Below are 25,593 nucleotides of genomic sequence, written 5' to 3'. Positions count from 1 at the left end.
TTGTAATAGCTGTTCCAACAACATTCAAAGTAAATATATTCTCGAAAAGTAGAGCATCTTTTGACTTTTTTAGAAAAAAAAAATACTAAAAAATTTGATAAATCTAGTACGCTCTTTTAATTTTTCCATAAATGAATGAATGATACGGACGATAGCATCTGTTAGATAAAAATTTCAAAAATAATCACACATTTAAACAATTTGTTTATTGTTTTAAAGGAAATGTATATATAGTCATACATACACACAAAACCGAGTGATCGATGGACTGTTTTCCAAATGGAAACCAATTGTCTTAACAAAAGGACAGCAATATGTTTTACAAATCAGTGACAGAAATATACTGGGACATTGTTTTAATGTTTTTTTTATAAAAGGACTGCCTTTTTGTCCAAAATAATAAAAAGGGCTACTTATTTTATTTTTATTTTTCCAAATTGATTTAAATGAACATATTTGTGCTCCACCAAAAATTTAGGATTCTTTCTTATTCAACTATGCACTTGAAATTTTGGTTGGCTCAGCATTCTTCTCGGGTCATTTTAAAATAAATATAAGAGCGTAATTCACAGATTATTTATTTTTTACTTTGGCCAAAATTCCAGCGCCTCTACGTTAGGAATAACAAAAATCAAAGATACAATTTTATCCTTTTTTTAAAAAAAAATTATCCACAGTTTGTCCATCCTTCTTTTACATGCTTATTTAATAATTTAATTCATGCAATTTTCAGATGTTTTTTTAATTATTGCTAATTAAGCTGCATTTTTTACACAAATTTTATTTAAATTGAAAATGATATTTCCATTCATGTTTTTTTTTATTAGAGTTAATATTTAATTTTGATTTATTAAAAAAGGATTTCTTTGGCCGAACTTTATAAATATGCTCTACTCTCCAATATAATCGATATATTCGGAGGGAGAAAATATGGAGCTAATTATCACTTTCTTGGTCATCGCATTAGTACTTACACTCGCACTTCCGGCCGTCCTCCGCCACAGCCGCCGCAGCAAGTTTAACCTTCCCCCGGGTCCTAAGCCATGGCCGGTGATCGGAAACCTCCACCTGATCGGCCCGCTTCCCCATCAATCCCTCCACGCCCTCGCCAAGAAGCACGGTCCTCTCATGTACCTGCGCCTCGGCTCCCGCCCCACTGTCGTCGGTTCCTCCGCTGCCGCAGCCCGGTTCTTCTTCAAGACCCACGACCTTTCCTTCTCCGACCGCCCCAACACGGTCGTCGGCAAGTACACCGCATACAACTCTTCCGACATCGTATGGTCATCCTACGGTCCCTACTGGCGCCACGTCCGCCGACTCTTCCTCTCAGAGCTTCTCAACGCCAAACGCCTCCACTCCTTCTACTCCATCCGCGTCGACGAGGTCCACGCCCTCCTGCGCAGCATTTTCAACGCGTCTCCATCGGTCCTACTCAAGGAATTGCTCTTCGCCTTCACGTTCAATGTAATTAGCCGCATGGCATTCGGAAGGCAATACGTGGCACAGGACTTCGAGAAAGGGATCGACGAATTCATGCTACTTCATGGAGTCTTCAACCTCGGCGACTTCATTCCCTGGCTCGGATTCCTCGACCTGCAAGGCTACGTACGCCGGATGAAACTACTGAGCCAGAAGCTCGACGTTTTGTACGAGCAAATTCTGGTCGACCACGAGGAGCGCCGCCACCTCGAAGGTGACACCTTCGTGGCCAAGGACATGGTAGATTTGCTCCTTCTGATGGTCGATGATCATCCAACCACAGACGACGATACCAGACTTCATAGAGACAACGTCAAAGCTTTCATTCAAGTACATTAATCGATTGCGTCATTTCAAGATTTTGATTTTGAATGCTTAAATTGACTATTTTCTACAGGACTTGATCGTTGGCGCCACCGATACGCCTTCGTTGACCATAGAATGGGCCATCTCCGAGCTCGTCCGGAACCCCGAGAAACAGAGGAAGGCAGCCGAGGAGCTGGAACGGGTGGTTGGCCGCGAGCGGTGGGTGGAGGAGGATGACATCCCACAGCTGCCGTACCTGGTGGCCATCGTCAAGGAAACAATGCGCTTGCACCCGGCGGCGCCGCTTCTCTTGCCGCGGCTCGCTCGGGAGCACGCCGTCGCGGGTGAGGACTGCGGCGGGTATGACGTCCCCGCGGGGACGCGCGTGCTGGTTAACGTGTGGGCCATGGGGCGGGACCCGGCTGTGTGGGAGTCGCCGGAAGAGTTCTGGCCGGAGCGATTCTTGGGCAGCGCGGTCGACGTGAAGGGCCAGGACATGGAGCTGGTGCCGTTCGGGGCAGGGCGAAGGATGTGCGCAGGGTACGGATTGGGACTGAAGATGATCCAGTTAGTGCTGGCCAATCTGGTTCATGGATTCGAGTGGCTTCCGCCGGCGGGGATGAGGCCGGAGGAGGTGAGCATGGAGGAGGCGGGCGGTATAACTCTGACGATGAAGGTGCCTCTGGAGGCTATCGTCGTGCCCAAACTGCCACATCACCTTTACTGATCCACGTATTATATAATACGTCTACCTGCCTTAAATAGTGTAACTCCGCAATGATATAAAATATATAAAAATAAACAATCTATAAATTAATAAATTTGGCATTCATAAATAAAATTAAAGAATAATTTATTAATAAAAATGTTTAGAGCAAAAATCAAAATGTATCTATCCGTATTATAATAATTAAAAGCACGTGTAGTTTTTATTCTAAAAATATCTTTATTTCTTTAATAATCCTAACCCGGGTCAAAAATTTAGTATAAATTTGTTAGTATTTTCATGTAAGATTAACTTTTTCATTAGAATTACAGTATATTTTGAAATAAATAATTTTTTTTCCAAGGGTAACTGATACGGTGCATGATAGAGGGGTCGAATAGCTGACGTGGTCGGAAGTCAAGCTCACGTGACGATCAAAAGTCAAGCCCACATGGAGGTCAGAAGCTAAGCATATATGACGGTCAAAGGTCCAACCTATGTGGTGGTCAAAAGTCAAGATTACATGACGGTCAGGGTCAAGCCTATGTGGCAGTCAGAGGTTAGGCCTACATGGCAAGTAGGAACTCAGAAGGTAGGACGTACAGTTCAGGATAGGCGTACTAAGGCTTACAGATCAAGACTTACAAGATAAGACATGCAGAACAGGATATACGAATCAGGACGTACAATTCAGGATAGGCGGACTAACGCTTATAGGTCAGGACTTACAGGATAAGACATGCAGAACAGGATATACGGACCAGGACGTACAATTCAAGATAGGCGAACTAAGGCTTACAGGTCAGGACTTACAGGATAAGACATACAGAACATGATATACGGACCAGGACGTACAGTTCAGGATAGGTGGACTAAGGCTTACAGGTCAGGACTTACAGGATAAGACATGTAGAACAGGATGTACAGTTCAGGATAGGCGGACTAAGACTTACAGGTCAGGACTTACAGGATAAGACATGCAGAACAGGATATGCAGACCAGGACGTACGGTTCAGGACTTACAAGATAAAATATGGAGCAGGGCCATGCATACAGGACGAGACTTAAGGAACGACAAGCGAGAGTCTCGATTGGCAGGGCGGTAAGCGCAGCTCTAGATTTACCGGGATTTACCGAATGATAAATGCAGGACTAACATACATATCTGGATTTACAGGGCGACAACACACAGGACAGGGAATGCAGGTTTGTGCCCATAGGTCAAGGTTTGCAGGTACGGGGACCTATTTCAGGGTTAACGGACCTAGGTGGGCATGCACTATACGACAATCAAGTCAGGGAATTGTAACCACCTGTCAGAGAATAATCACCGCATGTCAGGGAATATGCTAACGGTCTAGGGCTCATTGTCTACCGATCCCTCCTCCGGCCTATAGGAAGATGCCACGTGTCATTCACCACCAAGTAAATTCTGACACCCGACATTCCCTAACACTTGTTAGACTCCAGAAGTACCCACTGACATATAAAAAGGAAGGTTTTCTCCCTTACGCAGGGACGCTCACTCATTTTTTCACATTCATCTTTTACTTTTCATCCTTTCATTTCACTATACTTCTGGGGAAAAAGTACCTGACTTGAGCATCGGAGGGCCTGCCCCGATGACTTTTCCCCTGTTTCTTGGCCTCTAACGTGAGGGGGGCTTGTCTGAGTGTGCGTAGGAGACCACGTCTCATCGTCCTAGTCATCACCCCCACCCCGTCATTCACCCATGGGAACCTTTCCGGTAGGTACCAGGCCAACAAGGCATCTCCATGACTTTCCGTCAATAGCGAGGACAGTGCGGCCAGCCTTTGTCCAACTCAGCTTCCGGACGAGATCAATTTGGCGCTGTCTGTGGGAACGCATCTACCCGTTTCGGAACATGAAGATGGAGGACTCTGGTTGAATCAATGTGACCATGATAGCTGGAGAGTACGAACTATTCAAGGAAGCCAAGAAACGGGCGGCCTCCGAGAAGCAAACTACCGCCTCCCGACCGCGAAAGTTGCCTGAAGTTTCCAAAGAGCCATCCCACGCCTTGTAACACCCATAGGATCTCTAATGATTTCATATGAATTGTTGCATGATTAGAATAGGCCTTATGTGGATTTTTCCAAAATAAAAGGAAAAATTAGAACAAAAAAGACGCATGACCAAGGTTTGAACCTTGGACCTCTTAGTAAGTAGTTCTAGGTAATAACCAGTAGCCCCAGTAGGTGTGTGTTGTTATAAAAGAGAGGGAAATTGTAGTTAAAGGTAGGGAAAGAGAAGACTCTCTTTCACTAAGAAGGAAAATTTTAAGTTTTCTTCTTCTTCTTTCAATGAGAAGTTGGTTTTGCCTTCTTCCTTCATTGAGAATAAATAGGAAAATAGGAAAGGAAAACTTCATTTTTGCTTCCCTCTTCCTCATTCCTCCTCCTCTCCACCGAAATTAAGCCATCCTTCCTCACCATTGCCTAGCCAAGCTAAGGTCCCCTTCCTAGGGAAGTTTCACGAAGTAAGGGTATTCTATTAGTGAATCAAGCGAGAGGATGTAAGTATTCCCCTCACCTACAGTACAAGTAGCTTCGTATGTTTTTATGCTTAAAGTTTGCTTGAAAACTAGGGTCTTGCCTTACATGTTTCGGCCAAGTAAGAATAAAAGAAGGTAGATGAAATTTAGGACCTAACTATGCTTGGTTATGACTCTTCATGATATGTAACCTACTATGTGATGCTAGTTTAATGATCTCATGCTTTAGGTTGAATGAAAAGTTAGATCCATGCTCCTAAGGTTTCGCCCAAGTAAGAATAAAAGAAGGTAGATGAAATTTAGGATCTAACTATGCTTGTTTATGACTTCTCATGATATGTAACCTACTATATGATGCTAGTTAAATGTTTTCATGCTTTAGGTTGCACAAGAAGTTAGAATGATGCTTTAGGGTTTCGGCCAAGGAAGAATAAAAAGGGTTAGATGAAATTTAGGATCTACCTATACTTGTTTATGACCTCTCATGATATGTAACCGACTATATGATGCTAGTTAAATGTTTTCATGCTCTAGGTTGCACAAGAAGTTATTATGATGCCTTAGGGTTTCGTCCAAGTAAAAATAAAAGGGGTTAGAGGAAATGTAGAAACCTAATTATGTTTGTTATAATTCCTCATGATAAGTAACCCACCATATGATGTTAGTTTAAAGGTTTCATTCTTTAGGTTATTAAAAGAAACCTAGACACATGCTTATAGGTTTCAGCCAAGGCTTGTGCATTAGGGTTAGAAACTTCTATATGCTTACCAAGAGTTTCACTTGCTATGCTATGTATGGTATAAAGGTTTCATGCTTTAAATTGGAAAAAAAAGAATAGAGTCATGCTTACATGTTTCGGCCAAGACAAGGAAACTATGTTGAGTTACCTAGGGTTCCAAAGGGCCTCACATGTCATGCTAAATACTATGAGATATTAGGATATTGATTCCATGTTGTTATGTTGCTTGAAAACCCATGATTCATGCTTATATGTTCCTTATAATATGATATGAATTTCATGTCACCATGTTAATTGATATGTGCACTTTATGCCATCATGTTATGCTTATGTAAGGCTTATGTATGATGAAAAGCCTAAGAGATTCTTCTCTTAAGTTGGGATTAAGAGCACTCTTCATGATATGACAAGAACATGATATGCTATGATATGACAAGAACATGATATGCTATGATGTGACAAGAATCATGATATGCTATTTTACTTTTGTATGGCTTGTACCGGGGATGGACTCCTAAGTTGCCCCTAGGTCGATGGTCAAAGAAACGGGCCTAGTAAAAAGGGATGTGCTCCTAAGTTGCCCCTAAGTCGATGGTCAAGAAAACAGGCCTAGTTCCTAGTAGGTTCAAGATTAGCTACCTTGGATCTATTTAGGATGCGCACAAATTCATGTATGTGGTACAAAGTTGGGTCCTCATGTTGAGATTATGTTTAAGTACCTATATGATATATGTTTTCAAAAGAACATCTCGCATCTACTCATTCATGCTATACGTTACATGTTTTCAAAAGAACATCTTGCATTTACATGTCTCATGATATATGATTTCTTATGCTTTAGAAGAATGCTCTATGGAGATATTTCATGTTATGTGATCTTTATACTTTAGAAAAAAATGCTCCCTTGAGATATGTTTATGATGCCTAGATGAATATGCTACTACCTTTTGATTATGCTCTCATATGTTATGCTTATGCTCTTTTGAGATATGTCTATGATACTTAAATGAACATGTCACTACTCTATGGCTGGTTTATGATTTATGATTTTGTGAGTAGGAAAAGAACTTACTAAGCTTATGCACTTATAGTTTTATGTTTTCCTTGTACTACAGAAAAGGGTAAGGAATGACTACACTAAGAGGAGCAGCAGGAAGGACAAAGATGTGTGGCAGTGGCATGGTGGAATAGATTCATTTGGGTTTCAAACTTATATGTATCTAAGTTGTGCATGAGAAACATGTTTTGACTTTATGCTTTTGATAATAACTTGAGCTAGTATGGATAGTTTATGCACTTATGTTCTTCTTGTTTCATGTTAATATGCTTATGATATCATGAATCATGTCTCAAATGGTTGATAGTAAATCAAGTTATATGCATGAATACTAGGATGTTCACATATTATGTTAAAGGATTAGCTTGTTAGCATGTTTAATATGTGATATGATTATATTGTTCACATGTCATGTTTAGTTAATATGTTTATGATTAAATCAAACTTTTAAACCTCACTTCCGCTGCCATGATTTCATATGTATATATATGTGTGTTTGTATGATTCAAGTAAGTAACCCCGTCCCTCCCTTAGGGTAGTAGAGGGGCGAGTGTTACACTTTGGTATCAGAGCCAAGTCTGCCTTTCCACTACACACACATCAAGCCTCCATCCTACCGCTCCAAGTTCTTTTATGTATGATAAGGAATGCTTTAATCTTTAATCTAAGTACACATGCCTACTCTATTCCTTTAATTATAATAAGTCACAGTTTTAGTCTAAGTATGCATGATGGTAGGGTAGGAATGATGATAACCTATTCTAAGCCTTGTTAGGAATGATAATAACCTTATGCTAACCTGGTTAGGAATAATGATAACTTATGCTAGCCTTGTTGTCATTTATGAAGATAAGCATGGCTAGAAGACGTAATACCATAGCCTATGGTACCCCCACCTGATCTGATGCATGTAGTCACTGAACTTCAGCGTCAGGTCACAAAACAGCAACAAGTGATTAATACTCTGATGAATCAGCAGGGGAACCCTGCCACCCCACCAGGGAACCAGAATGCAATGCCAGTTGTACCTACAGCTGCACCTGTACCACCGGTAGGCCCAGCCCCAGTGGTTCGACAAGAGGCGTATCTAATTCAATGGCAGAGGCTGAAGCCAGAGAATTTCTCTGGTAACTGCGAACCATGGGATGCTCCAGCCTGGTTCAAGACGGTGGAGAGCATGGTAGAGCTACTGGACTGGCCTGAACATGAGAAAGTCAAGTGTGCATCATTCTGTCTTACGGGAGATGCTAGAATGTGGTGGGACAGAGTTAAAGCGAAGAGACAAGTAAATCAAATGAGATGGACGGACTTCGAAACGGAATTTTTCGAAGAATTCTTCCACATGCAGGTAACAAACAAGCATTACGACGAGTTCACCGAGTTCTGGCAAGGTGACCTATCAGTTAATGAAGCAGTGAAGAGATTCAACCGACTAGCGTGCCTATGCCCAGAGCTGGTCAGTACAGAAAGAGAAAGTGTCAGACTCATGCTGAAGATGCTCAGACCCGAGATAGCTCTGAATGTGGCCGACAGAGTTAATAGACCGCAGACTGCAGAAGAGTTAATCAGTAGTGCCCTGATCACTGAACACTACTTGAAGACCCTGAACGAGGGCAAGAGTCAAGCTCAGTCAGGAGGCCAGAAACCTCAAAATACTAGAGCCAGCTGGAAAGGAAACCACAGTGGCAAGAGAAAGTAATGGAACGACACTAAGAGTGGTCCAGCGAACAAGCAACCCATGTACCCTCAGTGTACCACATGTGGAAAGAAGCACCCTGGAATATGTCGTATGGGCACAAATAGATGCTACAACTGTGGATTGGAAGGACATAGAGCCAAAGACTACCCTACCCAGTTTCGGACACCTCCTTAGCAGTATGTCCAGAACAGAGGTGCTCCCCCACAGTTACATCAGATACAGACTGCTATAGAAGGAACTTCGATAATCCAAGGGAGATTGGAAGCTCCGCCAACTACGACGAATGCCAGGATCTTCTCCCTCACCAAGGAAGATATGGTGAATGACTCTACGGTTATCACAGGTCAGATATTTATTTTCAGTCAGCATGCTACTGTATTATTAGATACTGGGGCAACGCACTCGTTCGTCTCTACACCTTTCACAAGGGAGATAGACATGCCACCCCAAGCCTTAGATTGCAAGTTCTTAACAACCCTACCTTCGGGAGAAGTGATGTCATCTACTCATATGCTGCGAGCCACACCCATTAGAATCGCAGATAGAGAACTCTACTGTGATCTGATAGTGCTCGACATGCAGGATTATGATATTATATTGGGCATGGATTTCCTAAGCAAGTACAGTGCTTCGATAGAGTGTCATAGGAGAAAAGTGGTTTTTCGGCCAGAAGCAGAATCGACATTTGAATTTATTGGGAAGCCAAGGGAAATTAACATGTGTTACGAGGTCGAAAATATGTCCAGACAGCTCTCTACCCTGACAATAGCACCGATGATGTTCGACGATATATTGGGGAAGCAAACCCATGACCCAAGCATCCAAAGGATCAAGCAAGAGGTATTAGAAGGAAAGAATGATGGATTCCGTATCACTGACAGTGGAATATTATACCTCAGGGATCACCTATGTATTCCTGACGATCTAGAGTTACGAAAGAAGATACTGGAAGAAGCCCATGCAACACCCTATGCAATGCAACCTAGATCCACCAAGATGTACCAAGATCTGAAAAAGAAATTCTGGTGGTTCGGTATGAAAAGAGACGTGGCTCAGTATGTCAGTACATGCCTGACTTGCCAGAGAGTTAAAGCAAAACATCATAGATCTGGAGGAGTACTGCAGCCAATCCAAATTCCAGAATGGAAATGAGAAGATATTTCTATGGATTTCATTTCAGGACTACCCAAAACGACGAACGGCTACGACGCTATATGAGTAATCGTGGACAGATTAATGAAATCCACTCATTTCCTAGCAATCAAGATGGCTTACTCAGTTGAGCAACTGGCTCAATTGTATATCAAGGAAATTATTAGATTACATGGGATTCCTAAGACCATCATTTCTGACAGAGATGGTCGCTTTATTTCACATTTCTGGGAATGTGTTCAGAGGGCTCTTGGCACGAAGCTATTGTTCAGTACGACCTTCCACCCTCAGACCGACGGACAAACAGAAAGGGTGAACCAGGTACTAGAAGATATGTTACGAGCTTGCACCTTAGACTTCAAGGGGAGCTGGAGCCGATATCTATGCTTAGTAGAATTCACCTACAATAATAACTACTAAGCTACTATTGGAATGGTGCCTTACGAGGCTTTGTACGGGAGGAAATGTATGTCCCCTATATGCTGGTACGAAGGTGGTGAAAAGAAGGAGATGGGATTCCAAACAGATTTCATTGATAACACCACTCGTGCGATATAGAACATCCGCCAAAGAATAGAGACTGCTCAGAGTCGGCAAAAGAACTATGCAGATAAGCTGCGTAGGCCATTGGAATTCAGTGACGGGGATTCAGTATTTCTCAAAGTAGCTCCTATGAAAGGAGTGATGAGATTCGGGAAGAAGGGAAAACTAAGTCCACGCTATGTGGGACCATATCAGATTCTGAAGAGAGTTGGCAAGGTGGCTTACGAACTGGAGCTACCACCAGAGATGTCAGCTATCCACAATGTGTTCCATGTCTCAATGCTCAAGAAATGTATTTCTAGAACAGACCAAGTAATCGAGCCACATACAGTGCAAGTTCAAGAGGACCTAAGTTATGAGAGCCGACCGGTTCAGATATTAGACCGAGATATCAAAAGACTAAGGAACAGAGAGGTGCCCTTAGTAAAGGCCCTATGGCAAAATCAACAGTTTGAAGAAGCCACTTGGGAACGCGAAGACGATATGAAACAAAAGTACCCAAAATTATTTTAAGTTCGAGGACGAACTTTTATGAGTTATGGGGGACTGTAACACCCATAGGATCCCTAATGATTTCATATGAATTGTTGCATGATTAGTGTTGGTGCAATCGACCTCCAAGGTTTTAATGTCAGACAAATATGTTTAAGTATGCTTAAGTATGTTTAAGTATGGAGTTTGATCTAGGGAAGTCCTAGTTGTAGGCTAGGCAAGGGAAGTCCTAGTTGGAGACTAGGCAAGGAGAGAAATCTCGGTATATCGTGGAAGCCAGGTGGATAGGTCTGGAGGAACTAATCCCTGGGTAGCCGAATACTGAGTCCTAGTTGTAGGCTAGGTAAGGGAAATCTCGGTATGTCGTGGAAGCCAGGTGGATAGGTCTGGAGGACTTGATCCCTGGGTAGCCGAATACTGAGTCTTGGTGAGTGAAGTCAAGTGGAGAAAATCCTAGGGGATGGTAATCTTAGGTAACGAGAAGTCTTGGAGGAATGAACTCCAAGCAAGGTTGATCGGATGATTTCCGGTCGACCGCGCGCGGTCGACTGGACCAGCGGATCTCGGTAAATCTAGGTTTAGGTTTACCATTGTTTTTTGTATTACTATTATTGCTGTTGGCTAATATGGTATTGCAGGAAAAGTCTTAGTGGATCAGGTAATCAGACACTGAGCAGACAAAAGACCAAATATGTCTGGAGGATCATGTTTGGCAGGTAAGTTGATGTATACAACTGGAAGAGTGACAGTGAGGTCGGGTTCCTAAAGGGAACAACCTAAGGTCGCTGATCCAACTAAAGAAATCGGGAAGGTTTTCAAGTTGAGATCAAGATAGTCCTAACTGTCATACTCATGCATTATATATTACTGTACTAACCTTTGTGTTGCAGGGATACTTTGCTTAATACTGTGTTGCAGGTTTGGCTGGATCGGTCGACCAAACCAGAGGATCGGTCGACCGAACCAAAATGACTCAGCACAGATCAGTTTAATCAGCAACGATCATATGCAGAAGGAAAATACGCTGATCAGTCGACCGAACCCGAGGATCGGTCGACCGAACCATCAATATTAAAGGCGCAGTAAATGCAGATCACGATAAATCTCGACTAACAGGGAAGGAGCCTGTTCGGTCGACCGAATAGAGGGATCGGTCGACCGAACCATTGAAGTCCAGTTAATGCAGAATATCGAGCCAGCGTCAGAGTCCAGCTGGAAGGGATCGGAGCTGGTTCGGTCGACCGAACAGAGAGATCGGTCGACCGAATATCCATCATACATATAAATTGAGGCTCGAAGTCAGAGGCCAGGAAGAACTTTCAGATCATCTCTTGTGCTCTTCTGCTAGCTGCTCACGCTACACGTCATCATCAAGTTTGCAAGCGACTTCATCCAACAGTGCCGACCAAGCTACAATTTACTACTTCTATTGTCGGTATATATTTAGTACTGCACTTAATTTCTGTAAGATAGTAGGAGTGTTACTATCTTACATATTTGTACTTGTACGATTCACTTCTTTCCGAGGATTTCGGAAAGAAGGATTATAGTGTTTTGCTCATCGGTGCGGTCAAGGACCGCGGGCCTTCGAGTAGGAGTCAAGCTAGGCTCCGAACAAAGTAAAATACTTTATCTCCTTTTTATTTCGGCTGCATGACTTTGATTTGAAAGAAAAGAATAGTTTTAAAAAGCGCGATATTCACCCCCCCCCTCTATCGCTCCAAACGATCTATCAATTAGAATAGGCCTTATGTGGATTTTTCCAAAATAAAGGAAAAATTAGAACCAAAAAGAGGCATGACCCAGGTTTGAACCTTGGACCTCTTAGCAAGTGGTTCTAGGTAATAACCAGTAGCCCCAGCAAGGGTGTGCTGTTATAAAAGAGGGGGAAATTGTAGTTAAAGGTAGGGAAAAAGAAGACTCCCTTTCACTAAGAAGGAAAATTTTAAGTTTTCTTCTTCTTCTTTCAATGAGAAGTTGGTTTTGGCTTCTTCCTTCATTGAGAATAAATTGGAAAATAGGAAAGGAAAACTTCATTTTTGCTTCCCTCTTCCTCATTCCTCCTTCTCTCCACCGAAATCAAGCCATCCTTCCTCACCATTGCCGAACCAAGCTAAGGTCCCCTTCCTAGGGAAGTTTCACGAAGCAAGGGTATTCTCTTAGTGAATCAAGCGAAAGGATGTAAGTATTCCCCTCACCTGCAGTACAAGTAGCTTCGTATGTTTTTATGCTTAAAGTTTGCTTGAAAACTAGGGTCTTGCCTTACATGTTTCGGCCAAGTAAGAATAAAAGAAGGTAGATGAAATTTAGGACCTAACTATGCTTGGTTATGACTCTTCAAGGTATGTATCCTACTATGTGATGCTAGTTTAATGATCTCATGCTTTAGGTTGAATGAAAAGTTAGATCCATGCTCCTAAGGTTTCGGCCAAGTAAGAATAAAAGAAGGTAGATGAAATTTAGGATCTAACTATGCTTGTTTATGCCTTCTCATGATATGTAACCTACTATATGATGCTAGTTAAATGTTTTCATGCTTTAGGTTGCACAAGAAGTTAGAATGATGCTTTAGGGTTTCGGCCAAGGAAGAATAAAAAGGGTTAGATGAAATTTAGGATCTACCTATACTTGTTTATGACCTCTCATGATATGTAACCGACTATATGATGCTAGTTAAATGTTTTCATGCTCTAGGTTGCACAAGAAGTTATTATGATGCCTTAGGGTTTCGTCCAAGTAAAAATAAAAGGGGTTAGAGGAAATGTAGAAACCTAATTATGTTTGTTATAATTCCTCATGATAAGTAACCCACCATATGATGTTAGTTTAAAGGTTTCATGCTTTAGGTTGTTAAAAGAAACCTAGACACATGCTTATAGGTTTCGGCCAAGGCTTGTGCATTAGGGTTAGAAACTTCTATATGTTTACCAAGAGTTTCACTTGATATGCTATGTATGGTGTAAAGGTTTCATGCTTTAAATTGGAAAAAAAAAGAATAGAGTCATGCTTACATGTTTCGGCCAAGACAAGGAAACTATGTTAAGGAGTTACCCAGGGTTCCAAAGGGCCTCACATGCCATGCTAAATACTATGAGATATTAGGATATTGGTTCTATGTTGTTATGTTGCTTGAAAACCCATGATTCATGCTTATATGTTCCTTATAATATGATATGAATTTCATGTCACCATGTTAATTGATATGTGCACTTATGACATCATGTTATGCTTACCCATGATATGTTATATGTATGTGCACTTATGTCATCATGATATGCTTTCTTATGACATGTCATATGATATGTGCACTTATGCCATCATGCTAGGTTTTCTTATGATATGTGCACTTATGCCATCATGTTATGCTTACCTATGATATGTTATATGTATGTGCACTTATGCTATCATGTTATGCTTTCCTTATGACATGCCATATGTTATGTGCACTTTATGCCATCATGTTATGCTTATGTAAGGCTTATGTATGATGAAAAGCCTAAGAGATGCTTCCCTTAAATTGGGATTAAGAGCACTCTTCATGATATGACAAGAACATGATATGCTATGATATGACAAGAACATGATATGCTATGATGTGACAAGAATCCTGATATGCTATTTTACTTTTGTATGGCTTGTATCGAGGATGGGCTCCTAAGTTGCCCCTAGGTCGATGGTCAAAGAAACGGGCCTAGTAAAAAGGGATGGGCTCCTAAGTTGCCCGTAGGTCGATGGTCAAGAAAACGGGTCTAGTTCCTAGTAGGTTCAAGATTAGCTACCTTGGATCTATTTAGGATGCACGTAAATTCATGTATGTGGTACAAAGTCGGGTCCTCATGTTAAGATTATGTTTAAGTATCTATATGATATATGTTTTCAAAAGAACATCTCGTATCTACTCATTCATGCTATATGTTACATGTTTTCAAAAGAACATCTTGCATCTACATGTCTCATGATATATGATTTCTTATGCTTTAGAAGAATGCTCTATGGAGATATTTCATGTTATGTGATCTTTATGCTTTAGAAAAAAAAATGCTCCCTTGAGATATGTTTATGATGCCTAGATGAATATGCTACTACCTTTTGATTATGCTCTCATATGTTATGCTTATGCTCTTTTGAGATATGCCTATGATACTTAAATGAACATGTCACTACTCTATGGTTGGTTTATGATTTATGATTTTGTGAGTAGGAAAGGAACTTACTAAGCCTATGTGCTTATAGTTTTATGTTTTCTTTGTACTGCAGAAAAGAGTAAGGAATGACTACACTAAGAGGAGCAGCAGGAAGGGCAAAGATGTGTGTGGCAGTGGCATTGTGGAATATATCCATTTGGGTTTCAAACTTATATGTATCTAAGTTATGCATGAGAAACATGTTTTAACTTTATGCTTTTGATAATAACTTGAGCTAGTATGGATAGTTTATGCACTTATGTTCTTCTTGTTTCATGTTAATATGCTTATGATATCATGAATCATGTCTCAAAGGGTTGATAGTAAATCAAGTTATATGCATGAATACTAGGATGTTCACATGTTATGTTAAAGGATTAGCTTGTTAGCATGTTTAATATGTGATATGATTATATTGTTCACATGTCATGTTTAGTTAATATGTTTATGATTAAATCAAACTTTTAAACCTCACTTCCGCTGCCATAATTTCATATGTATATATATGTGTGTTTGTATGATTCAAGTAAGTAACCCCGTCCCTCCCTTAGGGTAGTAGAGGGGCAAGCGTTACACGCCTTGGATCGAGGCTCTAAGAGAAAGCAACCCGTAGAATTTCCCCTTGCCTTCTACAGAGAGCCCGACCTAAGTTATATTATCAGGCAGATCCTGGATGCTACAGCCACAAGGAGCAACCACAACTTTCTGTGGCGGATAGTTCTCTGCCTAAGGACTCGGGAAGAGGAAAGGCTACCGTCCTCCGAGAAGAACGTCGGGTGGAGCCAGATGAGAAAGTGTCCTTCTCCTCCAAGATATTGGAAGAAAAACTACCCAAAGGATATAGGCCCCCTACTATTGGGGAATATGATGGTAGCAAAGATCCCGAAGATCATTTTCACAAGTTTAGAAACGCGGCCCTGCTACACCAGTATAGCGACGCCGTTAAGTGTCGGGTATTCTTGAATACTCTATCGGACTCCGCACAGAAGTGGTTCGATGGACTGCTGCACGGGTCCATCACTTACTTCTTAGATTTCAAGACCGCATTCCTGTGCCACTTTGCCAGCACCAGGAAATACCAAAAGACTTACCACTATCTTTTTACTCTCAAGCAGGGGCCCTCTGAACCCTTAAGGAGTTATATCAAACGCTTCAACCAAGTGGGCCAATACGTCCCCGCAGCCACATCAGAAATACTCATGAGCGCCTTCTCTCATGGATTGATAGAGGGAGAATTCTTTAGGGACCTCATCAGAAATCCCGTAAGGAATTTTGATGAGATGCTAGAGAAAGCCGCCACCTACATCAATGTGGAAGAAGCGCAGGCGGCGCGAAGGAAGGCAGACAAACTGCCTTCTTCTACCAATAAGCCTGAGAGAAGAATACCCCAACTGTCTGCTCAACCTCTCCCACGCACTCGGAAAGCCCGACCTACCTTCCTTCTCGGTCAGGATGTTCGGACGGTCCCACGTGTGGCCGCAGTCCATGTTCCCCGACCTGGGCATTGGGGATCACACTATTGTACTTATCATCGGTCACACATGCATGCCACCAGTGATTGTTTTCAATTCACCCGTGATTCTCGTCATGTTGTTGAGCTGGGCCTACCACCACCCGAGCTGGCTCCCCAGGTTCAAAAAATGATGGAGGAGCGACACGATGCAGTGGGGCAGGCAAGCAGACCTCGGACAGAGCAGGGGGGCCTGGCGTGCAGCAACAAGGACTCACCAGGGAGCAAGGAGAAGCCCGCGAAGCAGAGAATAGGGGCAATACGGCCATCCGGGACATAGGCATGATCTCTGGAGGGCTTACTAATGAAGATTCGGGCAGGGCATGCAAGTCCCACGAACGCTGGCTGGAGATCCACACTGTTGGATGCAGCCAGGAGCAGGCTGCTAGCCCTGTCATTAGCTTTGGACCACAGGATTTGGAAGGATTAGAGCTGCCTCATGATAACGCCCTCATCATTAAGGCTGTAATAGCAAATAGCCGCGTGGCCAGGGTCTTCGTTGACACCGGGAGCTCTGTCAACGTGCTGTTTAGGACCGCTTTTGAAGAAATGTAGATCGATGCCAGCGAACTTCAACCAATGGCTACTTCTTTATATGATTTTACTGGTAACGAGGTAAAACCCATAGGCCAGATCAAGTTGGTCGTATCTTTAGGAAGCGAACCATTAGTGAGAACCAGGAGGAGTACCTTCATCATGGTGGATTCACCCCCCTCTTACAATATAATTCCGGGCCGACCAACTTTACATGAGTTCCGAGCTGCTGTTTCTACCTTCCACCAGAAAACCAAGTTCCTCGTGGGAGAGCAGGTCGGGGAAGTTAAAGGAGAGCAGCGGGTTTCTCGTCGATGCTATATTGATATGGTCAGCGTAGAAGCTCACAAGGCACAAAGTGTTAGAGTGTATACTAAAAGCCTAGCTTTTGTATAAACATTTATTTAGAAATAAAAGAATCACATTGGTCAAATGTCTACATTTATGATAAATATAGTTGTTCAATTAATTTATATTGTTAACATGGTGTGTGGTGTCACACACAGAGGATCATGCTATCAGCACCTTATAAATTATAAACAGTAGCTCACGACCAAGATGGAAAGGAACAAACCATTGGAAGGTCGTAGTGTAATTAGGTATTAGTTTATCTTAACTATATAATTACACTAGTACACTTAGAGTGTATTGAGTAGGACCATTAGAGGTGGTTTCTTTTATACTGACTTTATAAAGGAACAAAGACCTCAGTTATTATGGAAGTATGTGCTCTTAATCCTAATATAATAACAAGCACATATATTTGATATTTATTTCTTTAATTTATCAATGGGTGAGATTTAGTTCGATAAATCAATAAGCCCGATAAGTTGGAAAATTATATTACTTATAGTGTGTGTTGTTGATTATAGAAGGAAACTGTGTCCTAGTAATCTAAGTTGATAATGTCCCCAAGAGGAGCTCATAAAGATTGTCATGTTAAACCCTGCAGGTGGACTTAGTCCGACATGATGATAAGATTGAGTGGTTCTACTCTTGGACTAAGATATTAATTAAATGAGTTGTCAGTAACTCACTTAATTAGTGGACATTCGACATCTTAAACACAGGGAGACTAACACACTCATAATAAGAAGGAGCCCAAAAATGTAATTTGGGATTGGTGCGGTAGTTCAATAATAATTTTTTAGTGGTATGAATTATTATTGATGAAGTTAAGTTGTGTGTTCGGGGCTAACACGGGAAGCTTAATTTCATCGGGAGACCAAAACCAATTCCTCCTCTTGGTCCCTATCGTAGCCTCTTGTATATAGAGATTTATACCCACCACATACCCACCTTCTTACCCATCCTAATGGGGCCGGCCAAGCTAGCTTGGAACCCAAGCTAGGGCCGGCCAAGACCAAGTGGATGAGCCAAGTTGGTGGCCGGCCAAAGCTTGGGTCCCAAGCTTAGGTGGCCGACCACTAGAATATTAAAAAGGATTTTTATTAAAATTATTTCTTATGTGGATATCATGGTTTTAAAAGAGAGCTTAAAATTTAAATTTTTCCTTTTATAGTTTTCTACAAAAGATTAAGAAAAGATTTGAAAGCTTTCCTTATTTGTAGATTGAAAGGAGATTTTAATTTTGAGAAAACTTTCCTTTTTAACCAGGATCATAATTTAAAAGAGAGTTTTAAAAATTAAATATTCTCTTTTATTAGTTTCTACAAAAGATTAAGAAAAGATTTGATATCTTTCTTTATTTGTAGATTGAAAAGAGATTTTAATTTTTAGAGATAACTTTTCTTTTTGGAAATTATCCACATGTTTAAAAGAAAGATTTTAATTTATAAAATTTCTTTTTTATAAATCACCATGAAGGGAAAAATTATTAAAGAAATTTTTATAAATTTTCGGAAACAAATTAGGAAGTTTTAATTCTTGTTTTAATTAAAACTTTCCTTGTTTTGAGGAGAAAGTGGCCAGCCATATGAATTGAGAAAAGAAAATTGATTTTTAATTAATTAAATTTTTCTTTTCATGGCAAAAGAATTAAGGAAGTTTTTATTAAAATTTCCTTATTTGCCAAGACCAAGGATTATAAAAGAGGGGGTAGAGGTGCCTTCATGGCTAACGACTCTATTCTTTTCTTCCTTGGTGTGGTCGGCCCTAGGGTCTCCTCTTCTCCTTCTTTTCTCTTCCGCCTTTGTGGCCGGCGGCATCAACACAAGAGCTTTCCATATTGGCCGGTTCTAGCTAGGAGAAGAAGGAGAGAAAGAAGGCTTCGTTTCTAGCATCCCTTGGAGCTTGGTGGTGGTGGCCGGACCTTTACTTCTCATGGAAAATTAATGGTGGCCGAATCTAGCTTAGAGAAGAAGGAGCTTGGTGGTTCTCGTCTCGGAAGATCGTTGTCCACACAACGTCCGAGATAAGAAGAGGAATACGGTAGAAGATCAAGAGGTTATTTTGCTTACAAAGAAAGGTATAACTAGTAATTATTTTCCGCATAATACTAGTTTTCTTTGTATAGTTATTTATGGAAATACCAAACACAAGAGACATATGATTCTAGAGTTTTTGAAATAGTTTTTTCGAGTTTGTGTTTTCTTCTTTTTCGAATTTATGATTCGATTGTTTTTTTTTATTAACCTAGAGTTATTTAAGGAAATAAATATTAGCTTTCCTTAAAAGGCTTTGCCTAGGCGGTGGTGGTTGCTCCCATATCCAAGAAGGTCATGTGCCTCGCCATGCAGTCCTGGAAGCCAATTTTGGAAATTAATATTTATGGAATTAATAACTTAGGTAGATTTGAATCAATAGTGTTAAGTTCTGCTTGCGATTTAAATCTAAACCATTAAGAACAGATAAGTTAAATTTGGAATCAATGATGTTAAGTTCCGTCTGCGATTCCTAATTTAACTTCTAAAGAACACAATAGGTTATTTAAGGAAAGGTTCGACACTTGTACAAAAAAAATTTTGTACAGTGGAACCGGTACGATTTTATTAGGACTAACCAACACAAAGGACTCAGGATAGGGTCGTTCATGCCATCCAAGAAGAACCTCTACCTATAGCAGAAGAACTCATTCCCTGGGAGGAAGTCCAATTATATCCTGAACGCTCAGAGAGTCTCACTCGTATAGCCGGTGATTTACCTCCCGAGCTTAAAGAAGAATTGATCTAATGCTTGACTCACAACAGAGATGTCTTCGCCTGGTCTACTGAAGAATTACCGGGGGTCAAGCCTGAAATAGCAGAACATAAGTTACATCTCTTGCCTGAGGCCTAGCCGGTCAAGCAGAAAAAGAGAAATTTCTCGGTCGATCAAAATAAAATTATCCGAGCTGAAGTGGATCAACTCTGGAAAGCGGGTCACGTTAGGGAAGTACAATTCCCGTCCTGGCTTTCTAATATGGTCCTGGTGGCGAAGCCCAATAATAAGTGGAGAGTTTGCATAGACTTCCGGGATCTCAACCATGCCAGCCCTAAAGATTGTTATCCTCTCCCCAGAATTGACCAGATGGTAGGCTCAACCGCAGGCTGTGAAAGGATTTGCATACTGGATGCTTATCAGGAGTATCACCAAATCCCCCTGGCCATAGAGGATCAGGAGAAGGTCAGTTTTATCACGGCGGATGATATCTTCTGTTACACTGTCATGCCTTTTGGACTTAAGAATGCTGGAACCACCTACCAAAGGATGATGGATAAGATCTTCCGGGAGCAGATCGGACGTAACGTAGAAGTCTATGTAGATGATATACTCATCAAGTCCTCTTTAGCCGCAAACCTAATAGCTGACGTGGAGGAGACCTGCGGTACCCTCCGACAGTATGGGTTAAAATTAAATCCCTTGAAGTGTTTGTTTGGAGCCAAAGGAGGGAAGTTCTTGGGATACCTAGTGACTGAGCGGGAAATTGAAGTCAATCCTAAGAAGGTCCAAGCACTCCGGGAAATGAAGGCCCCCCAAAACCTAAAGGAGACTCAGAAGTTAGTAGGCAGGATAACAGCCCTGTCCAGATTTATCTCCCGATCAGCAGACAAAGTAGCACCCTTCTTTAAAGTGCTCAGGAAAGCTTCCAAATTCCAGTGGGACGAGGAATGTACACAGGCTTTTAAAGAACTGAAGAAATATCTGGAGACCTTACCTTCCTTATTCAAGCCCATCACGGGGGAGCCGCTTTGGGTTTACTTGTCAGCCACCCCTGAGGTTGTGGGGGCGGTGTTGGTAAAAGAATAAGACAATGTACAACGGCTAGTGTACTTTTTCAGTAATCTACTAAAAGGGGTTGAGTCTAGATACACAGCTCTGGAAAAGTTAGTCTATGGACTGATACTCATGGCCCAACGTTTAATGCCCTATTTTCTGGCACATCCCATCACGGTCTTGATCAATAGTACTATGGGTAAGGCCCTTACCAATGTAGAAGTTGCTGGTCGGCTTATTAAGTGAGCAACAGAATTGGGAGAATATGATATAGTATATCAATCTCGCACGACCATTAAAGCGTAGGCCTTGGCTGATTTCTTGACAGAGATTCATCAGGCTGATTCCATAGAGACTTGGAAGGTGTACGTGGATGGATCGACCACTCGGCAAGGAAGCGACGTTGGAGTTCCTCTGATATCCCCTCAAGAGGACATCCTGCAGATAGTCGTTCGGTTAAACTTCAGGCCTACTAACAACAAGGCTGAATATGAGGCTTTGTTAGCAGGGTTGCAAGCAGCACGACATGTGGGGGCTGCCCAGGTAATCATCTATTTGGACTCTCAATTAGTAACTCAACAAATAGTAGGCAACTTTGATGTCAACAATGATAAGTTGCAAGTATACCCGGAGGCTTATGAAAAAATGAGAGGAGAATTAAAGGAGGTCACGGTAACTAAGATTCCCAGAACGGAAAATGGACGAGCCGATGAGTTAGTCAAATGGTCAGTTCTTTGACTACATAGGTATTGGAGAGGTCAATAGCACAGACCTTCCTCGTATCCCAGATAGATCTTCAGAATAACATGGAGGAGTCTATTGATTAGAGAGCGCGATGATTAGTTATCTTCAGCAAGGTATCCTGCCGACCGACCTTGAGAGTGCACGGTTGGTCAGGAAAAAGGCCCACACCTATACCATGATAGGAGATCAGTTATACAAGCGGGCATTTTCTAGGCCTTTACTCAAGTGTTTAGGTATGGAAGAGGCGGATCATGCCTTACGAGAGATACATCTAGGGTGTTGCGGTAGCCATGCTGGAGGCAAAACGTTGGCTCGCAAGGTGCTGTTGATCGGCTATTTCTGGCCTACCTTACATAAAGATGCTCAGCAGTTGGTAAACACTTGTTTATCTAGCTAAAAATATTAGAATCTGACACATATGCCCACCTCGATGCTAAAGACATCTATAGTTTCTTGCCCCTTCGATCAGTGGGGTATGAATATTATAGGACCATTCCCTATGACACCCGGTCAAAAGCAATTTCTGCTTGTGGCAGTGGACTACTTTTCCAAATGGGTAGAAATCGAAGCCCTGGCCAGAATTACAAAGGGAGTAGTTATTCAGTTTTTGTGGAAAAACATTCTGTGCAGATTCGACATACCCCATAAACTGGTCTCAGATAATGGAAGACATTTTCAAGGTTGGAAGATCTAGGCCTGGTGTCAAGGATTCGACATTACTCAGGCCTTCACATCCGTAGCATACCAGCAAAGTAATGGTCAGACAGAAGTTATTAACTGAGAGATTGTGCGGGGATTGAAGGTTAAGTTGGATCACGTTGGAGGAGATTGGGTAGAAAAATTGCCAAGTATTCTCTGGACCTACCGTACGACGCCCCGGGAGAGCACAGGTCTTACTTCGTTTCATCTAGTCTATGGCAATGAGGCAGTGGTGCCTATAGAGATTGGGGTGCCCTCAACTAGGAGACTGCTATACGATGAAGAAAATGTCGAACGAAGACTCGCAGAGCTGGACCTTATTAGTGAAATCCGTGAGCAGACGACAGCCAGACTAGCGGCCTACCGACAAAGGATGAGGCAGAATTACGATAGAAGAGTGGTTCCTCATTTCTTCGGAGAAGGGGACCTGGTCTGGAAGCAAACAAAGCCTGTTGGGGACATAGCCAAGCTAGCACCCCAATGGGATGAGCCTTATAAAGTTGTTAAAAAGTTGGCGTCAGGTGCCTACTACCTGCAAGATGACCGAGGTAGGAAGCTAGATCGGCCCTGGAGCGCTAACTATCTTCGGCCTTATCGCACATAGACCACTTTCTCGTCTGTAAGCCTAGTCCCAATAGAAGTGGGTCTGATTGAGGTATGATAAGTCAGGTTGGGAATACTCGCTTAACCGGTTAGTCAGAATGGTAGCCTGGTCAGGATTATTATGTCCTTACTCTTTGTAAATCATCAGACTCATTTAGGATTCATAACCGGAAGCAGATAACAAGAGATGGGATGGAACGCTAAGCATAAGGTTGTTCAGTTTACACAGTTTACAGATACAAATTACTTAAAAGCGGAAAAGATTTTGTCAGGTATTTCTTTCAAAATACGGTGGTGATCTAAGAAGTCTTCGGGGGGAGCGGAGGTAAGATACCCTTGCTCATACAGTTGCCGGAGGGCCCCTGATGCACCATAAGCTATAGATGTAACGAAGCGGTCCCCTACCTGAATGCCAAGCTCCCAAGAATATAGGTAGGCCTCTCGGCTCAACCTGCAGCGTTCGCTTTCTCCCTCCCTATATATTTCCAGAGTTGTGGCGACTACAGAGGAAGCAGAGCGGGCTTCGGTTAATTCAGCTTGCACGACGCACAATTCTACTGCTTACGATTCCAAAGTTTTGCTCTGATCCTGAAATAGTGGCTCCTTGGATTGCAGCTCTTGGGCTAGCTGATCCAAAGTCTGCTTATGAAGAGCTTTCGTCCTGCATATTTCCGCCTGAAGGCCTTTGATTTCTTGATCTGCCTCTCTTAAGGATTGCCTATGAAGAGCATTCACTCTCTTCAAGGTCTCTATCTCAGCCCTCAGTATATGGTTAGCTGCCGTCGGGTCATTTAATTGAAGCTCCACTTCAGCTACTCTGTCCTTCATAGCTTTATTTTCTTGATATAAGGCGGACAATGTGTGACTCATTGTCAAAGACTCAGCGAGGCTCTACAGAGGGACAGGCATAAGGGTATGACAGAAATAAGGGGAGGAAATAATAAAGGAAGCTTACGGCTATAGCTCCTTCCGTGATCAGGTCCAATTGGAGTGGCACCGGAATGGCATGTATCTACTCCAAATTTTCTTGCCAGCAGTTGGACAATAGTCCTCTCAGAGTGATGCGATTAGTAGGGAATCTTCTTGACGCTGCAGGTGTCGTTCTGAGGGTAAAGTGACTTTGAAGTGTGAGTAGGTTGGGCGTCATGAGATAGATGGTCCGGTTTCACCCACAACCGGAGGGAAGTGAGTTGAAGGTCCTGCAGATGTGTTTTTGGGCCTCCGGAGGATGGGGCACAGAGGTCGGAGATGTAGGGGGAGATGCATGTGACGAAGTAGGACCCATGGGGGGGGGGGGGGGCAAGTGAGATTCGTCGCGGACTTCTTCAGGGACAATTGGCAATTGGGGGCGCCCCTCAAAAAGTTCCCTCTAGGGCCTCTGAAGGAGTCATGGAAGCACCCGGGAATCCCAGGCTTGGGGTGACCGCTGGAGGTGAGGAGGAAGATCCAGCAGCAGGTGGATCGTTGGAGACAGGATCAATAGCTCTGCGTTGAAACCGGTGTATCAATGGATGGTCGTCTGAATCTGAATCTTTAGATGGAGGTCGGGATCGACGAGCCAGAAGAGAGGGACACTTTGACTTGTGGGATCAACAGCAAAACACACCTGACGAGCTGCACAAGAAGTTGCTCGGAAAGCGGGACTGGTAGGAGGTATGTTCGCTGACCTGGAAGGTGGTCTGGGAGTCGATCGGGAAGCAGGTTCAGGAGCTGATCGGGAGGCTGATAGGGGAGTTGTTTGAGGGACCGACCAGGGAATTACAACGGTAGTTGATCCCAGCCGGGTAGGGGAAGAATGATGAAGGGGTCTTCTTTCTAATATGATCCTGCCTCTGCGCATTATTTCTTGGTCTCTCAGGGGGAGGGGCTGGACATCTGATGCACGGTGTAGGATGTTGGCTACACATGGAAAACTAGGGTTGTAGTAGCAATACCAAAAAACAGGGTGGAATAAGTCAAGGTCAGGTAAGACTCACCCAGTGAGCGAGGCAACTCGGCGGAGGAAATGCGGCTCAGCCTAAAAAAGGATAGCACTTCCTCAGTCAGCAGTCTCATTAAATCTAGTCTCCAACATCTCGATTGAGCCAAAGCCTCTGTGAAGAGGGGATCAGTACTGAAGTCCCCTAAGTAAGGTGCTGCAGGAAGTAATCGTTGCCACCGAGTGGGCCATTCTATGCCAAAGGGAAATTTAAGGAAAAAATATGTATCCTTCCAATTCGCGTCGGAGGAGGGAATAGGACAAAAGAAAGTAGTATGGGTACGGGCCTGAAAACGAAACAAACCCTCACTCTGTTGGCGAGGGGTAAAGAAATAGTGGAACAGGCGGGCAGACCAGGGTATGTCGCAGACTTCACACAGGATAACGAATCCGCATAGGATCCTTATAGAATTGGGAGTTAGTTAGCCTAGAGGAATTCTGAAATATCGACTTACATCAGAGAATAGAGGGTGAATGAGGAAGCGAAGCCCAATGACG

The 25,593-nt window shown here is 42.5% G+C and overlaps 1 protein-coding gene across 1 annotated transcript; it reads left to right on the top strand.

The window, feature by feature from the left end:
• Nucleotides 1-930: 930 nt before the first annotated feature.
• LOC122039949 (trimethyltridecatetraene synthase-like) lies at nucleotides 931-2,512 on the top strand. Its single transcript, XM_042599358.1, has 2 exons — nucleotides 931-1,809; nucleotides 1,877-2,512. The coding sequence occupies exons 1-2, from the start codon at nucleotides 931-933 to the stop codon at nucleotides 2,510-2,512; spliced, it is 1,515 nt and encodes a 504-aa protein (XP_042455292.1).
• The last annotated feature ends 23,081 nt before the right edge of the window (nucleotides 2,513-25,593 follow it).

Source organism: Zingiber officinale, chromosome 2A (assembly GCF_018446385.1).
Source record: "Zingiber officinale cultivar Zhangliang chromosome 2A, Zo_v1.1, whole genome shotgun sequence".
NCBI lineage: Eukaryota > Viridiplantae > Streptophyta > Magnoliopsida > Zingiberales > Zingiberaceae > Zingiber > Zingiber officinale.
This window is presented reverse-complemented; position numbering and strand designations above follow the sequence as displayed.

Bases quoted from the DNA above. Each gene is read 5' to 3' on its own strand.
- LOC122039949 (XM_042599358.1), top strand. From the start codon at position 931: ATGGAGCTAATTATCACTTTCTTGGTCATCGCATTAGTACTTACACTC. The intron at 1,810-1,876 runs GTACATTAATCG...TATTTTCTACAG, and splicing joins ACGTCAAAGCTTTCATTCAA to GACTTGATCGTTGGCGCCAC.